General features: G+C 57.4%; 2 protein-coding genes and 1 non-coding gene across 3 annotated transcripts in view; 1 reads left to right on the top strand and 2 right to left on the bottom strand.

The window, feature by feature from the left end:
- Positions 1-1,574: 1,574 nt before the first annotated feature.
- LOC132578291 (gastrula zinc finger protein XlCGF52.1-like) lies at positions 1,575-2,722 on the top strand. The gene has a single exon (XM_060248230.1). The coding sequence runs from the start codon at positions 1,631-1,633 to the stop codon at positions 2,720-2,722; it is 1,092 nt and encodes a 363-aa protein (XP_060104213.1). The 5' UTR covers positions 1,575-1,630.
- A 1,397-nt stretch (positions 2,723-4,119) lies between these two features.
- TRNAT-CGU (transfer RNA threonine (anticodon CGU)) lies at positions 4,120-4,186 on the bottom strand. Its single transcript has one exon. It is a non-coding gene; the product is annotated as a tRNA-Thr (tRNA).
- Positions 4,187-6,996: 2,810 nt separating this feature from the next.
- Positions 6,997-17,216, bottom strand: part of LOC132578290 (SCO-spondin-like) — a 170,568-nt gene continuing 160,348 nt past the window's right edge. The window contains exons 100-112 of the mRNA XM_060248229.1: positions 16,627-16,765; positions 13,876-14,078; positions 12,383-12,544; positions 11,509-11,636; positions 11,276-11,427; positions 10,837-10,883; positions 10,428-10,592; positions 9,912-10,120; positions 9,221-9,316; positions 8,966-9,026; positions 7,665-7,795; positions 7,401-7,551; positions 6,997-7,019 (exon numbers count right to left, since the gene is read on the bottom strand). Coding sequence (XP_060104212.1) covers positions 6,997-7,019; positions 7,401-7,551; positions 7,665-7,795; positions 8,966-9,026; positions 9,221-9,316; positions 9,912-10,120; positions 10,428-10,592; positions 10,837-10,883; positions 11,276-11,427; positions 11,509-11,636; positions 12,383-12,544; positions 13,876-14,078; positions 16,627-16,765 — 1,667 coding nt within the window. The remainder of the gene's footprint in view (positions 7,020-7,400; positions 7,552-7,664; positions 7,796-8,965; positions 9,027-9,220; positions 9,317-9,911; positions 10,121-10,427; positions 10,593-10,836; positions 10,884-11,275; positions 11,428-11,508; positions 11,637-12,382; positions 12,545-13,875; positions 14,079-16,626; positions 16,766-17,216) is intronic.

Here is a 17,216-nt window from a genome sequence, read left to right as displayed (position 1 = left end):
TGCTCTACCACTGAGCCACAGCCCCTGAGTCTTCCTGTTTCTAGTGATCTAATTTGATTTTATTTTTAAACCAGGCTTTTTGCAGGCCCTCTTCTGTTACTGGAACTTGGTGGTGGGCAAAGGGCTGGATCCGCCGGCTGCCTTGGGGCATCCTGGCAACTGGTGTTGGGTGGGAGGTTCCAGGAGGCCTGGCCAGTCACTCTGGCTTTCCTTTTTTAGGCCCTGGTGACGCTGGATGACATCACGGTCTCCTTCTCCCCGGAAGAGTGGGAAGTGCTGGAGGAATGGCAGCGAGCCCTTCACCAGGACGTCATGCAGGAGAACTCTGAGCTGCTTGCCTCTCTGGGTAAAGGGTCCTCTTTGCTTGGCTTGGGGGCCAGTGGGAGAAAGGCCCCGCCACTCCATCTGGTCGCACAGAGGCCAAGCTGGGCAGAACATGCTGTGGACAACTGCAGGCCTCCCCCAGCCCGGGGTTTGGGGTTCCCCTGTCCTTTGCTCTTCGGCTATTGGGCTGCCTGATTGGGCCGATGTCCACCTAGGCCAGCCTCCCATCTCCAGCTGGCCCCACAAAGCTCCCCTGGGAAAGGGAACTGGTGGTAGGAAGAGCCATCAAGTCACAGCTGACTTACGGCGACCCCGTAGGGTTTTCAAAGCACCAAGTCATTCAGGGTGGGGACGGCTGCTTCTTGCCTCTGCGTAGCAACCATGCGTTTCCTTGGTGGTCTCCCAGCCAAGTCCTCACTAGGGCTGATCCTGCTCAGCTTCTGAGATCAGGAGAGCCAAGGCAATGGACTGATTTGGTGGTGGAGAGTGCTGGGAAGCAGCGGCTCCACAGGGTTTCCAAGGTAAGAGATGTTCAGGGGTGGTTCGCCGCTGGCAGCCATAGATTTCCCATCCAAATTCTAGGCAGGGTTGACCCAGCTTAGCTTCCCAGATCTGACCGGATGGAGCTAACCTGGGCAGGGAAGAGAACTAGATGGCAGGGGTTTTGGCTCTCCGAAGACGGAAGTTCTGCATCATCTCAGGGAACTCACTAGTTTGAAAAGAGTAAACTCCACTAATTTTTCCACAAATAACATGCAGCTCGTGTGTATCATAAAATCCACAAATTCAGATCGTTTTTGAAAAGGACCAGGAAAATCCACGGAGAGCAGCTGTTTTGGGGAGCCTCCCTTGGAGTCTCAGCCACTCAAGTCAAACAGGCAGGGAAGATGGAAGCAGGAGAGCTTCCGAGGGCGGGGGGGGGCTGAGCTCCAGGGGCCCCCCTCGGCCTGATCCTGCAAGGGAGCTCTTGCATTCCTCTGTCCTCCTGGGGAGGGGTCCTCTGGGAAGCTGTGGGGTGCCCAGAGGAAGGCCGGGTTAAAAAAGGCGCAAGATGTCTGTTTGCTGAGAGCCCCTGGTCACCAAGTTCTCCTCTGCATTCTGAGCAGGTTGTGATATTGGAGATCTCCGAGTTAAGGAGGAAGAGGAGGAGGAGGAGGAAGACCTCAACGTGGTGTTGCTGGTCAAGGCCGAAGAGACGGCTCCTCTTGGCTGGAAGGCAGCGGGAGAAAACCAACCTTGGCCGTCCTTGTGGGGGGGTGTGGGGTGGGAAGAGCTGGTGGCCCGCAGACCCAGTGGGGAGGCTCCCATGGGCCAGTGCCCCCTCACCTGCCCCGAGTGCGGGAAGCGCTTCCAGAGCAAAGCTGCCCTCCAGACTCACTGGCGGATCCACACAGGGGAGCGGCCCTTTGCCTGTGCCGAGTGCGGGCGGCGCTTCACTCAGCGGCAGCACTTGGCCAGCCACCTGCAGGTGCACGGGGGAGAGCACCCCTTCATCTGTGCCACCTGCGGCTGCACTTTCCGCCTGCAGAAGCTGCTCCTGACGCACCAGCGGAAGGCTCACGCTGGCCAGCCGCCCTTGGCGTGCGCCGACTGTGGCAAGCTCTTCAACCACAAGCACCACCTGATGACACACCAGCGGGTGCACACTGGCGAGCGCCCCTTCCCGTGCCCGGACTGTGGCAAGAGCTTCACCCAGAAGCACCACCTGCAGACCCACCGGCGGAGCCACTCAGGGGACCGCCCCTTCCCTTGCGCCACGTGTGGCAAGACCTTCAAGGACCGCACGGGCGTCCTGATGCACCAGATTGTGCACACCGGCGCCAAGCCCTTTGCCTGCCAGAGCTGCAGCAAGATCTTCAGCCACAAGCACCACCTCGTGATCCACCAGCGCGTGCACACCGGCGAGAAGCCCTTCTCCTGCACTGTGTGCGGGAAGCGCTTCACCCAGAAGCACCACCTCTTGAGCCACGAGCGCATCCACACGGGGGAGCGGCCCTACCACTGCCCGGAGTGCCCCCGCAGCTTCAAGGACAGGATCACCCTCAAACTCCACGTGCGCCTCCACACGGGCGAGAAGCCCTTCTCCTGCACCCACTGCGCCGAGAGCTTCCGGCTGCGGAAGGCGCTGCTCTCCCACCAGCGGGTCCATGACACCCCTGCCCACCTCATCTGCACAGAGTGCGGGGAGAGTTTCCTGCGCATGCGCAGTTTGGCCAGCCACAGGCGGCAGGTGCACCCCTCGGCCCCAAAGGAAGCACCCTCCTCTTCCTCCTCCTCCCCCCAGGCTGAGTCGGGCAGTGAATCATTCTGCACCCCTGAGTCTGAGGGGGAGAGGCTGCCCCACCCTGGCGAGGAGTCCCTGGTAGGTCTGCTGGCTCCAGAGAAGCCCTCGCTCTGAATTGACTCAGCCTGAAATCTTTCAATGTGGCTCCAGAGGAAACGCCTCTCTCAGTTCTTGTCAGCCTTAGAAGGTGCATCACACCCTTTTCTTCTGTCTTGCAGTCCGTTTCCATCCCATTCCATGCACAAAGCTCAGGGCAGCGTGTAGATTTCTGCCTCCCCCTTTAATTCTCACAACCACCCAGTGAGGTAGGCTTGGGTTGAGGGAGGTCACTGAGAAAGCGTTGTAGGTGCTTGTAGGGAGAGCAGATTTTATTTTGGGGAGGGGGCAACATATTAGCCATGCTTTTGTTTGCTCTTCCTGTCTCGGATATATATATATATATATGCCTTGAACATGAGAAGAAAAAGAGGAACAGTAGGTTTTTATACCCCGCCCTTCACTACCCAAAGGAGTCTCAATTGTCTTCCCTTCCTCTCCTCTCCCCACAGCAGACACCCAGTGAGGTAGGTGGGGCTGAGAGAGCTCTGAGAGAACTGTGGCTGGCCCAAGGTCACCCAGCTGGGTGCATGTGGAGGAGGGGGGAATCAAACCCGGCTCTCCAGATTAGAGACCGTCGTTCTTAACCACTACACCTGTGCTCTGTGCCTTTTGGGTTCCAGGCTAGTCCCAAGATGCAGCTTGGTCTTGCCTACTTCTGTGTTGTCATTTTTAAAAAAAAATGTATTTTGGTTTTATTTTTATTTGTTGTAGGATGTTTGGGATCCAATAGAGACAATAAATATACTGACTTCTGCAAAAATGCATGCTTAGTAAATAGACTTGTGTTCCTTGGTCCAGTCTTTGAAATCCAAAGTGCAGGGTCGTGTTGCCTCAATTTGCCTTAGGCTGCTCAGGCAAAGGGGAGGGAGTTTAACTCTTGCTTGGTTTTGCTAACAGGAACCGCCCTTTCCCCCTCCGCTATTAAGATCTGAGAGCAAAGTGGACCTTTTTAAAATGAACACACGAGGCTGCCTTCTGCTGAATCAGACCCCCTCAGTCCACCAGTCTTGTCTGCTCAGACTGGCAGCGGCTCTCCAGGTTCTCGGGTTGAGGTTTTTCACACCTACTTGCCTGGGCCCTTTTTAGTTGGAGATGCCGGGGATTGAACCTGGGACCTTCTGCTTACCAAGCAGGTGCTCGACCACTGAGCCACTGTCCCTCTCTAAAGTCAATATTGTCTACTCAGATTGGCAGCGGCTTTCCAGGGTCTCAAGCTGAGGTTTTCCACGCCTACTTGCCTGGACCCTTTTGAGTTGCAGATGCCGAGGATTGAACCTGGGACCTTCTGCTTACCAAGCAGATGCTCTACCACTGAGCCACTGTCCCTCTCTAAAGTCAGTATTGTCAGACTGGCAGCGGCTCTCCAGGGTCTCCAGCTGAGTTTCTCACGCCTCGCCTGGCCCCTTTTTAGTTGGAGATGCCGGGGATTGAACCTGGGACCTTCTACTTACGAAGCAGATGCTCTACCACTGAGCCACCGTCCCTGACAGGAGAGCCAGTTTTTAGGAGCGAAACCCATCAGAGATGGAAGGGTTCTATTCCCTCTTCCTCCCTGCATAGTCTGGAGGCAAACTGAGTCTGCAGCGGCCTGCAGCCTGCACATTACAGATGGGATGGATTGAATTGTCTGTTTTTAGGCTGGTCTCCTCGGTCCTGATGCAGAATCGACTCCATTTTGGGTGATGCTGATCCGCTCTTCCGAGTCTTCTGCATCCTGAGGTTCTTGGCAGAGCTCCTGCTGGTTTTGAGGTGGGGGAAATTCCCACTCAGGTTATGGGGCTACTGTGCTCTCTGTGCAAAGGAGTGTGTGTGGATATTCTGCCGGCCTGGGTCCCTCCTCTCTGGGGAGGATGGGGGTTTCTGCCCTTTCCCAAAGCAGGAAGCTGGACTCGCATGTCTCTTGCAGTCCCCCGACACTGCAATGGCTCTGCTCTGGCTGTGGGCCACCCTCCTCCTCGTATGAATCCACCCTCCTGCCCCAGCCTCCCTCCCCTCCCCCGAGACCCTCCAAGGGGGTGCTGCTGCTGCCGCCACCATCGGCCCACCTGCTCATGTTCCTCCCCTGGTGACCAAGGGCACGTTGGAAGTCCAGGGGGGGGAGGGTTTGGCCACTGCTGTGTTTTGGGCTTCAGTCCTCTGATTTCTGCAGCCCTGGCAGGTGGGAATGAGCCGGTGGCAGCTTCCTCTGAGCAAAGAGCCTCTGGCTGCAGGTCTGGAGAGCGCCACAGCCTCTGGGGTCTCAGGCTTTGCAAGGGTCCTCAGCTCCAGGCAGAGAAACTCCTAGAGATTTGGGGGTTTGAGGAGGGGAGGAACTTCAGTGGGGTTGAATGTCAGTCTGCCCTGCAAAGCAGCAATTTTCTCCAGGTGAAGAGATCAGCATTGCATGGAGATCAGCTCTACTTCCAGGACATCTGGCAGGGCATGCTGTTCTTCCAGGCCCCTCCTGGAGAGGTTGGGAACCCTAGCCTTTGGCAGTTGGAGGGGGGGTCTGGAGTTGCAGGTGGCTGTCAGAGCACCTGCCCTGTCCCAGCAGCCTGGCAGGGCCTTCCTTGTGGGGGCTCCAGTATTTTTCAGAGTGGCAGCCCAGGCAATGCCAAGTGCTGGGGGAAGAGACGAGGCAGCAGGAGCCCAGATGTGCTCAGCCTCGAAATGAGGCGGTGAGATCATGCCCCTCACATACCTGCTGCCTGGAGGGGGGCAGAGACGGAATCCCTGGGGTGGAGGTGACAGGAGGGCAGAGTTCAGTAGAACCTACGGGGACAGTTCTGACAAGCGACCACTTATTTGGGAAGGGGGGTCCCCCTTGCTGGATGTCTTGAGCACACCTGAAGCTGCCTGCTGCTGAACCAGCCCATCCAGGTTTAGTCTTGTCTACTCAGGCTGGCAGGAGCTGCCCTGGGTCTCAGGCAGGAGCCTTCCCCATGACCTGCTCCCTGGCCCTTTTCCCTGGCTTGAACCCGGGACCTTCTGCATGCCAAGCTGATGCTCTGCCACTGAGCCACCGGGCAGGGCATGCTGCCTGTCCCTCTGGATTTCCTGCCTGGAACAGCAGAGCCGACATGACCTATCAGGCCCTTCCATCTCTAGAACTCTATGATTCCACTGTTGGAGTGGGAGGACTAGAACCAGTGCGTGTGGCTTCTCCCCTCCCCAGCCTCCTTTTCCTGTGGCCCTGGCTGGATGCAGAATATCGATGTCACTGCGGACAGGGGAGCCCTTTTGCCATCCCTCAAGGCCCAGAGATTAAGATGGGGAGCAGCCGTGTTAGTCTCTCTGTAGCAGCAGAAAAGGGCAGAGTCCGGAAAGACTAACAACATTCAGGGGGAGGCGTTTGTGAGTTTCCTGCATTGGGCAGGGGGTTGGACTAGATGGCCCTGCAGGTCCCTTCCAGCTCTGTGGTTCTGATTTGTGGCAGGGGAGGTGCTTTCCTGAGTCACTGTTCACTTGAGCACAGACTCAGGTCCAGGTCACTGACTCACAAAAACCCCTTCCCCCCGAGGCCACCAATGATGTTCGTCTTTCAGGTGCTCCTGCGCTCTTGGCTCTTTTCTGCTGCTTCAGACAGACTAATGCGGCTGCTGCTCTTGAGGTATCTCTATTCATGTGTGTGTGTGTGTGTGTGTGTGTGTGTGTGCAGGATTGCTCTTTGTCCCAACAGGAGTCTGTGGAGAAATGTGTGCCACTGTGGATGGAGGCCTTCCTCTGAAAAGGCAGGGGTTGCATTTGTGCCAAATTCTGTTGCAGAACGGAGCTCTGCACGCGAACAGAGGCCTTACAGCAGAGCTGAGGGTCTGCCTTAGAGTTAGCTTGGCTCTCTAAAGCAAAACTCTGGGTGAAAAGGAGGTGAGCACGCTGAGTGGGGGGGACCACATCTTGAGGGCTGTTTTCTTCTTCCCCTGGCTCTCGGCCTCCTCGGAGGGACCTGGTTGCTCACCTTGTATTTGGCCAAAGGGCTGAGAACTGCAGCTGTAGGCAGGGCTGGTTCCAGGTCTCTTGTCTCCCCCCCACCTTGGCTCCCTCTGCTGCTCAGCCTGGCCCGATCCAGCGAGCTGCCTGGGCCCTTCGGCCTCTTCCTGTCCCCTTCCCCTTTCGCCACCTTGTATGGCAGCTGCAGGGAAGAGTGACACAGCAGAGTCCTCTGTGAAACAGCAAGTGGGTGGTTTTATTGACTGGCTGAAGGCACACGGTGAGGCAGAAGATGGGGACTGAGAGACCAGGTCCCAAGAGGGTGCATCTGGCATGAAGGAAGAAGCTGTTCCGGCATCCTTTGCAAAGGTCCAGAAACCGCATCAGCGCTTGGAGAAATCCCCACCTGGAGCAGAGACAAGGGGGAATGGAGAGGGGGTGAGCAGAACGGAGCCTGGGAGACTTTGGCTGTGGCCCTGGCAGCGCCAGTTGGGCCAGGTGGCACAACCCAAGTGAGGCTGGAGGAGCCAGAGGTGAGAGTCTGGGGAAGGGCAACAGCCAGTGTGGGAATTGAGATCTTCTACAAACAAAGTCAGCTCAATACACCTCCCCAAAAGCCCCCCCCTCTATTGCACAAGGGTCTAGGAGAGGGTTTTCCCACCCTCACTGTTTCCCTGCACTCCAACCCAGCAGGGCAGGTCACAGCAGTTCCCCTTTTGCAAATGAGGATTCTGGTGGGATCAGCCTTCCTGGTGGAGCTGGGGCCTGGAACCGGAGCCCCGCTCACCTTGGCAGCTGCTGCACTCGCAGCTGCGGATGACGGGCAGGACCACCGGCTCCGTCTCGCCCCCTTTGCACTGCAGGTTCAGGATGCGCACCGGGCTGACGGGGTCCAGGCGGTAGCTGCAGCAGTCGCACACGGTCTGCAGGTAGGGCTCCTAAGGGGAGGGGGACCCGGAGGGGTGAGGCAGGCAGGAACTCCCCCCCCCCCACACACACACTTTGGGTGAAGGAGATGGGCCTGGGCAGGCAGGGGGGGGCTCTCGCTCACCTCCGGGATGACGTTGGTGTGGGAGGGGCAGCGCCCGCTGCAGAAGCTGACCTCCACCCCGGCCAGGAAGCAGGGCCCTTTGGTGATGTTGCGCAGCTCCGTGTAGTGCTGGCAAAAGGACAGGGGCTCCTCTGCAGGGGGAGAGGATTGGGACCATTCAGCAAACATCCCACCCCCCCACCACCACACAAAAAAGCTACGGGCAGCTCCCAGCCCCCAGCAGCCAAAGGGTTTTTTTTTTCCCAGTGAGAAAACAGAAGAAGACCGCAGCTTTATACCCCTCCCTTCTCTCTGAATCAGAGTCTCAGAGCGGCTCACAATCTCCTTTCCCTTCCTCCCAACAACAGACATCCTGTGAGGTGGGTGGGGCTGAGAGGGCTCTCACAGCAGCTGGCCTTTCGACAACCTCTGCCAGAGCTATGGCTGACCCAAGGCCATTCCAGCAGGTGCAAGTGAGGGAGTGGGGAATCAAACCCGGTTCTCCCAGATAAGAGAGCTCTGGCTGACCCAAGGCCATTCCAGCAGCTGCAAGGGGAAGAGTGGGGAATCAAACCTGGTTCTCCCAGATAAGAATCTGCACACTTAACCACTACACCAAACTGGCTCTCTATTAGAGCTCTGGCTGACCCAAGACCATTCCAGCAGGTGCAAGTGGAGGAGTGGGGAATCAAACCCGGTTCTCCCAGATAAGAGTCTGCGCACTTCACCACTACACCAAACTGGCTCTCTGTTAGAGCTATGGCTGACCCAAGGCCATGCTAGCAGGTGCAATGGGGAATCAAACCCAGTTCTCCCAGATAAGAGTCTGTGCACTTCACCACTACACCAAACCGGCTCTCTATTAGAGCTATGGCTGCCCCAAGGCCCTTCCAGCAGGTGCAAGTGGAGGAGTGGGGAATCAAACCCGGTTCTCCCAGGTAAGAGTCCACACACTTAACCACTATGGCTGACCCAAGGCCATTCCAGCAGCTGCAAGTGGAGGAGCGGAGGGGAATCAAACCCGGTTCCCCCAGATAGGAATCACTGGCTCTCTTGGAGGATAAATGGTTAAAATTTACTGCTCCCCCCTCCACCCCCATGCTGTTCTTGACACAGCCATCCTGGAGGCTGAATCTGCAAACACAAAAGTTCAAATTAAGCTTGAGAGAAACGACAACATGCAGCGGAGTCCCTGGATGCTCTCTTGGGCAAGCGAGGGCAGTGCTGGGGAGGGGGCAGGGGAGTGGAACAGACGCGTGGCAGCAGCAGTGGCCCAGCCACATGGCCCCTGGAGCTCTGAAGCCCCCCCCCCCGGGTCTCACCCAGCACCTCCTTCCTGCAGATGGGGCAGCAGCTGGTGGGATCCTGCACTTTCACTTCTCCCTGAGGGAAGGACAGAGAGGAGGCGTTAAGGAGAGCGCTTAGGCCAGCCCAGGAACTATGAGACTGCCTCTGAGCATGCACAGAGCGTATTTGTGCTCAGCAGCCTCCACCCCCTCAGCTTAGCAGCAGGACGTCCCCGTGGGGAGCTGCACCTCCTGAGCCACACCGCCCCAAATCAGATTCTGGAGGGTTACCTCATGACAGGTGAGTGGGGGGCAGCCTGCCCCACACGTGGCCTTCCCGTTCAAGCAGTGGCAGGTTTCACAGCCCACGTGCCACTCTGCACCAGCCTGTGTGGGACAGCAAAGGGGTGAGAGGGCCAGGGCCACGTGGATCCTATGAGAAGCTGAGCCTGCCGTCACCTGCCTGGAGCCTATGGGGATGGGGGGGGGCAAGGCAGGGTGCAAAATGCCAAACCCAGCAGGGAGGTCTTCTGTGCTGTGTCCTCTTGCAGGATTCCTGATTTCCACCATACTGTCAGTCACTCTTGCATCTTTTCGAGGGGGGGGGGGCGATGACAATTTGTCCCACCTGGTTTTGCAAACAAGGTCCCCTCCCACCACCATTCCACACACCCCCTCCGATTACGAGGCTGTTGTGATTTGTGTCCCCGGGGGGAGACCTGAGCTGTTCTCTGGGTGGCCTTTTGTCTTAGAGGGTCCCTTGGGAAGGCTCCCTTCTGCCCCCCCCCCCAGCAGCCACAATGCACTCAGCTGGGGAAGAAGCTCTCCTTCCAAAGGGCCTCCCAGGCGCTCCCCTTCAATGCCCAGCTGTGTGCCTGGTCCAAGCTGCACGCACCCCCACCTCTTGGATCAGGACCCCCCCCCCCCCGAGGAGCCAGAGGTTCTGCAGACCCCCCCAGCCTGTCACGGGCAGCACACTCACCAAGTACACCTGGCCTCCGTGCTCACACTCACAGTGGGCGGCCACCACGCAGTGCCCGCTGCCATTCCGGTAGTGCCCAGGCTGGCACACACAGCCCCCCTTGGCTACCCTGCTGCAGTTCTGGGGGGGCTCCTCGTAGATCTGGGCGCAGCTCCGCTCGCACTGGCCGGCCAAACTGGGCTGGAGCCAGAGTTCTCCATCTGGGCAGGCTGCGTCAAGGAGAGAGCCGCAGGAGTTGGCCACCGCCCTTTCCAACACTGTCAGCCCCTCCCCTTCTTGGTTCACTGCAGCCTGGTGCACCGAAGCAGAGGACGGGGACTCCCAGCCTCTTCAGCCAAGGGGGAGAAGCCGGATGGCAACCTCCAGGGGAGAGCTGGAGCCCTCCTGGAATTTCAACTGCTCCCAATGGAGTGAACTGGAGGGGGCACTCCCTGGTACCCTCTCCCTGCCCCCCGTTCTCCCCAAGCACCACTGCTGGCCGCCCAGGGGGAGAAGGCCGCTCTCTCTCTCTCTCACCGCAGTCCGAGAGGGAGCAGGGCTTCTGGCGCACGGCAGGCCCTTCGCATTCGGCTCCTCTGAAGAGGCGCTGCTGGAGCTGATGCCGCCGGGAGACCTGCTCCCCGGTGCCACAAGTCACAGAGCACGGTGCCCAGGAGGACCATTCGGACCAAAGGCATGGCACTGGGGGAGAAGAAAGGTGCAGCTGGCAGGGTGGCACGGGGGATGCTGGGCCCAGCCACCTATCAAGACCGGGTCCTCTTTCCAGATCACCTTTCCTGCGGTCAGCATCCCCCCCCCCCCCGGGCAGGAGCCTCCCTCTCCCTCCACAAGGAGGCTGTGGGGAGTAGGCAGAGGCACAGAGACAGGGAGTCCATCGGGCAGGCAGGGGAGCACCTGGAGGCTGGGGTCCCCCAGAGACACCTACCCTCACAGGGCTCCTGGCTGCAGCTGAAGGTGCCGTTCTGGCAGACGCTGCAAAGAGAGGCCAAGTCAGAGCTGCCCCCTAGTGTGCTGAGGCTTTGCCTCAAGGGCTCCGGCTATGGTTGCCAACTTCCAGGTGCGGCCTGGAGAGCACCCAGAATGACAACTGATCTCTAGGCTACAGAGAGGCCATTTCCCCTGGAGAAAATGGCTGCTTTGGAGGGGGGGGGGGGCTCTCTAGCATTACACTCCATTGTGGTCCCTCCCCTCTCCAAACCCCGCCCATAGCTGCAGCCCATAGTTGTCAGCCCAGCTGTTGCTTCCATAAGGTTCTGAACTCTTGTGGCTCCGCAATCACTCCAAGCGGCGTGGCCAGTCGTCCTCCGCCTGAGGCAAGGAGAGATTTCGGGGGAGTGCCCTCCTCCCTGGTTTACCCCCCTCACCAGCTGTTGCACTCATGCTGAATGGCAGCGCCAGGCGGGTACTCCTGGGCCTGCTCCTCTCGCGACAGGTTGGCCGTCCAGGGGAAGGGCGAGGCCAGGCTGAGCGAGCAGCGGCACTCCTCCGCAGGGACACACGCCCCATCCTGCATCACCTGTGGGTCAGGGGGAGGCTCAGATGAGGTGGGGGCAAGAAGGCTGGTGCCCCACCGGGCGGGCCATGCAGATGCACTCACCTGGCCAGAGGGGCAGGCGCAGCCAGCCTGGCACTCCTCCTGCAGGCACTGGGTTCCTGGGCGCAAGTCTGAGCAGGTTTGGGGGCAGGCGTTGGCGCAGCTGCTGAAGACTTGAGCCCCTGGGCATCCTGGCAGGGTGGGGGAGGGAGAAGCAGGTCAAAGCGGGTGTCCAGCCCACCGAGCAGGCCCTGCGAGTGCCGCTGCTGTCGCCCACCCTCCACCCTGCAGCCTCTGGCGGGGGACTATTTTTCCACACGCTTCACGATGACGTCACTCAGAAGTACCATAGAGTTTCCCCTCCCAAATTGCTTCTGCATGCCAAGAGAGGCAGAGTGTCACTTCCAAGTGCCGTCATCACACCAGTCCCCCGCTGGCCCGTTGTGGGCTGGCAGGTTGGGGACCTCCAGGGTGGGAGAACCCCCACCCAGCCTGGGAACTCAGCAGCCCTAGTCATTAGCACTCATCCCCAGATTACTGGGCTCAGGACCCCTGGAGAAAATGGGCACTAGGGCAGAGGTCACCTTCCCCAGGGCCAGTCTCCCGGAATGCCCCAACCCAGCTCATCACCAGCTCTCGCCCTGCCTGGGCAGCTGACTCCGACACACACGCTGGCACCTGCGCCATGACGCCCCTGTGGCTTCCCTGGGTCTTGAGAACACGGCATCATGCAAAGTGGGACAAAACGGGAGTCTCTGCACTGCAGTGGCTGCGCTGTATGAAGGCTTCCAAGGAACAGAGCTCCACGGCAGTGGGAATCCTGACCCCAGCGGAACGGGCTGCCATCTCTGCCCTCTCGTGCCCTGGGCTCCTCCCTTGCCTCCTCTTGGTGGACAGAGCAGCTGCCCCAGAGTGCTGTGGGACTGGGAGGGCTCACCTGGGGTGCAGTTGTGTGTGTTGCAGGCTTGGTGTTGCAGCAGCGGGAAGGGACATGGCTCCTCCAGGGGGGGCACTCGGCTGCGGCTCCTCTCAGAAGTGCCTCCCCCACAGCTGGCGCTGCAGGGGCTCCACTCGGACCACTCGCTCAGCAGGCAGGCCCCTGGAAGGGAAAGGAAAGGGAGGGAGGGGTGGTGCTCCAAGGGGGGCCCCTCCTTTCCCCAATGCCTGTCAACAGCAGGGGTCTCTGAAGCGGGCCGGGATGCCAGTCCCCCCTAACATGGGGCATTTGATTGCCCCCAGGGGCCGTGGGAGAAGCCATCCAACCTTCACTGTGAACTTTCCCAAAACTTAGCGGCAAAGTGGATTTGAGAAGGACTGGAGAAAAGCTGGGGAAAACTCAGGAGGTATGTGAATGCACCGTGATGCTGTGCGGAAGTGTGGAGAAAAGCCCCAGTGTAAAGCTCTGCGTTTAGGTGGGAAAAATCCAATGCATCCTTATGGGATAGGGGAGACTTGTCTTGGAAGAAATTTGTGCGAAAAGGATCTAGGGGTCTTAGTGGACCCTACACTGAACATGAGTCAGCAGTGTGATGTGGTGGCTAAAATGGCCAATGCAATTTTGGGCTGCATCAAAAGAAGCATAGTGTCCAGGTCACGCAAAGTGAGGGTATCGCTTTACTCTGCTCTGGTAAGACCTCACCTGGAGTATTGTGTTCAGTTTTAGGCACCACAATTTAAGAAGGATACAGACAAGCTGGAAGGGGTCCAGAGGAGGGCAACAAAGACAGTGAGGGGTCTGGAGACCAAGTCCTATGAGGAAAGGTTGAAGGAGGTGGGGATGTTTAGCCTGGAGAGGAGGCAGCTGAGAGGTGATAGGATCACCATCTTCAAGTAGAAGGGCTGTCATATAGAGGATGGTGCAGAATTGTTTTCTGTGGCCCCAAAAGCTTTGAAATAGAGGCAATGCGGATCCTGTTAATTAGTTGGCAAAGTATCCTGGAAGTTATTGCCATCTTTTGAGCATGAAGCAGGGGTCACTGGGGCGTGCGTGTGTGGGGGAGTTATTTATGATTTTCCTGCACTGATCATGGGGTTGGACTAGATGACCCTGGAGATCCCTTCCAACTCCACAGTTTTATTGTTTATGTTTAATTCAATTTATACCCCACCCTCCCTGCCGAAGCGGGCTTATTGTAGTCCTAATTGATGTTTTTTAATTGTGGTCTTTTATGTGTTTTTAAATAATTATTTTATTTAGATTGTAAGCTGCGTTAGGGTCTGCAAAATAGAAAGGTGGCTGAAATTGTTTTAAGTAAGGAACGTTTCAGTCCAGAGGCCAGGGAACCAGCTGCCCGGGCAAACCACCACAAATGGCTTTAGAAGTTTATGGAAGCTTGTGAGGAATTCATGAGGAGTTCTGCTTTGTGGTTTGGTCCCTGCCCATCCCTCATCAGCTTCCCTTTGCTGCCCGGAGGGGAGGCTGGCACTCACCTGGGCAGGGCTGTGGGTTGCACTGGGCCACTTCCTCCATGGCCTCAGCAGCGCAGGGGGCTCCGCTGGGGGTCTCGTGGCAGGGGCGGTGTCGCAGGGCATTCCCCCCTCCGCAGCTGGATGAGCAGGAGCTCCAAGGGGACCACTCTCCGTAGGACGGACACTCTTCCTCCGGACACTCGAAGGTGCCGTTCACACAGGTGCTGCAGAGGAAGACAGAGGCCCCGATGAGGACACCTGGACGTGGGGCTCCCCGATCTTGACAACAGGCCCTTGAGGGCTCTCCAGCCCCCTGGCTGAGGTGCTGGGAGCTTCTGTTGCAATCGATGGATCCAGGTGTTAAAACCTCGGTTATAAAAAGCAGAAATGATGTGCAGCATTGTGGGAAATCCCAGCAGCGGCACCGCCTCTGCCGTCGAAGTCAGGGGTAAATCATAGAATCATAGAGTTGGAAGGGACCTCCAGGGTCATCTAGTCCAACCCCCTGCACAATGCAGGAAACTCACAAACCCCTCCCCCTAAATTCACAGGATCTGCATTGCTGTCAGAGGGCCATCTAGCCTCTGTTTAAAAACCTCCAAGGGAGGAGAACCCACCACCTCCCGAGGAAACCTGTTCCAATGAGGAATCGCTCTAACGGTCAGGAAGTCCTTCCTAATGTTGAGCCGGAAACTCTTTTGATTTCATTGCAACCCACTGGTTCTGGTCCTACCTTCTGGGGCCACAGAAAACAATTCCACACCATCCTCTATAGGACAGCCCTTCAAGGACTTGAAGATGGTGATCATATCATGTCTCAGCTGCCTCCTCTCCAGGCTAAACATGCCCAGCTTCTTCAACCTTTCCTCATGGGACTTGGTCTCCAGAACCCTCACCATCTTTGTCGCCCTCCTCTGGACCCCTTCCAGCTTGCCTATATCCTTCTTCAAATGTGGTGCCCAAAACTGAACACAATACTCCAGGTGAGGTCTTACCAGAGCAGAGTAAAGCAATACCATCACATCACATGATCTGGACACTAGACTTCTGTTGATACAGCCCAAAATTGCATTTGCCTTTTTAGCCACCACATCACACTGTTGACTCATGTTCAGCATATGGTCCACAAAGACCCCTAGATCTTTTCCCCACATACTACTGCTAAGACAAGTCTCCCCCACCCTATAACCATGCATTGGATTTTTCCTACTGAAATGCAGAACTTCACATTTATCCCTGTTAAAATTCATTTCATTGGTTTTAGCCCAGTTTCCCAGCCTGTCAAGATCATCCTGTATTCGGTTTCTGTCTTCTTCTGTGTTTGCAATTTAGTATCATAAGCAAATTTAATAAGCATTCCCTCTATTCCTTCATCCAAATCATTGATAAAGATGTTGAACAAAACAGGTCCCAGGACAACCCCTGGGCCGTGGACCGGTACTGGTCCATGGCCTGTTAGCAACCAGGCCGCGGAGTGAGGCAGAGGCACCGCCCCTTTCACCTGCCAGGTCCCGGGTGGACAAAAGAGGCAGCGCAGCCTCACTCGGAAGCAAGACCTCTTTCATTTGCCCGGGTCCAGGGTGGGCGGAAGGGGCAGAATGGCAGTGACCTTTGCCTGCCCCTCATTTAAAGACCCCCCTGGGGGACAGGGTGTGGGGGCAGCAGAACCCCCATCGGTCCATGGAAAAATTGTCCCTGGTGCCAGAAAGGTTGGAGGCCACTGCTCTAAGTAATACAGCGTGCCAATCCAATTCAGAGTGCAGCTCTTAACAGCACCCCAGTGCCACAGCATGGGAACTGAGAATTGGTGCCTCCCCTTGCCCCAGCCCCCCCAACATTTTGGGGCTTCAGCATTTGAGAGTTGAGCCTTCTGTCCTCAGATACCAGAAGAAAGCTCTGACCCTCGGAAGCTCCTCCCCCCAGGAATCTTCTTGGTCTCTTGAGTTGCTCCCAGTCGCAACTCACTGCCACAGGAGGTGGTGGGGCTACAAGAGCGGATTGGATCAACATCTGGAGCAGAGGTTCATCAGTGGCTATGAGCCACAGTGTATTGTTGGAACTCTCTGTCTGGGGCAAGTGATGCTCTGTATTCTTGGTGCTTGTGGGGGGGCACAGTGCAAAGGCTTGTAGTGTCCTGGCCCCACTGATGGGCCTCCTGATGGCACCTGGGTTTTTTTGCCCCTGTGTGGCACAGAGTGTTGGACTGGATGGGCCACTGGCCTGATCCAACATGGCTTCTCTTATATTCTCATGTCTGAGGCAAGGGATGCTCTGTATTCTTGGTGTTTGGGAGGGGGCACAGTGGGAGGGCTTCTAGTGTCCTGGCCCCACTGATGGACCTCCTGATGGCACTTGGGTTTTGTGGCCACTGTGTGACCAAGAGTGTTGGGCTGGGTGGGCCACTGGCCTGATCCAACAGGGCTTCTCTTATGTTCTCAACTCTAGCTCTTCCATCTAGTGGCAGGACCACTCCCTGAGACAGAGAAGGGGGGGGGGGGCAAGAGAATCCTCTTTTGTTGGCTGCCCCCGATTTGCCCGGCCACGCCTCTGGTATCCTAACAACATGTTCTTACTTGGCCAGTTAATTTACCCCCAGTTTCTTTTAAACCCTCCTGTATTTTCCCCAAAAAGGAATGTGAGGTGCCTCAATTGTTGCTGCAAGAGCCGAGCTCAGTCTATCATCTGTGACTCTGTTGCATCCTTGTAGCCCTTTGACTAGCAGGATGGTCCCCCCAGGCCGAGAGCTCAGCTGGTCTCTCTGAAGGCACCTACCAGTTGTGACACTCCAGCTCAGCAGCCTGCCCAGGCAGGTACTCCAAGGTGCCATTGGCTGTGGGGAGGCCACAGCGGCACGCGGAGACTGGCACGCATGCCCCGTCCTGCAGGAGCTTCTCTTCAGGGCACTGGCAGCCTAGCGAGTGGAGAGGGATAAGCCGGGCATGAAGGACTGCCTCTTTCCGTGGGGTTCAAGAAGAAGACCACTGAAGTTAGGGAGACATGATGGTGGTGGCCACCAATTGCTTCCAAAGTGCCAAATCTGGGGGGCCATTCCTGGAACCATCCACCCCAAGGGTAGGAGCCATTTCCCCATATGCTTCAGAATTGCCCTGTGGAACTCACTGCCACAGGATGCTACAACAACTGTAGCAAAAAAGGTAGCTCTGTGAGTGGTTTCTACCCATGATGGGCAGAACCTCTGGCAGTTGTGTGCAGAGGACCAAAGGCAGCCAGCAGAGGTGGCCGGATGGGTAGAGAGAGAAGGACACAGAGGAGGAAATGCTTCTTGGGCATGGAAAAGGGGAAGGGGCAGACTGAACAGGGAGGGCTGAGCAGGACTTGTGGGGCTGGAGAGGCCAGCGCAG

The sequence above is a fragment of the Heteronotia binoei genome, chromosome 10, assembly GCF_032191835.1.
Source record: "Heteronotia binoei isolate CCM8104 ecotype False Entrance Well chromosome 10, APGP_CSIRO_Hbin_v1, whole genome shotgun sequence".
Lineage (NCBI taxonomy): Eukaryota > Metazoa > Chordata > Lepidosauria > Squamata > Gekkonidae > Heteronotia > Heteronotia binoei.
Note: the sequence above shows the minus strand (reverse complement) of the source record. Positions and strands in the feature narration are given on the sequence as shown.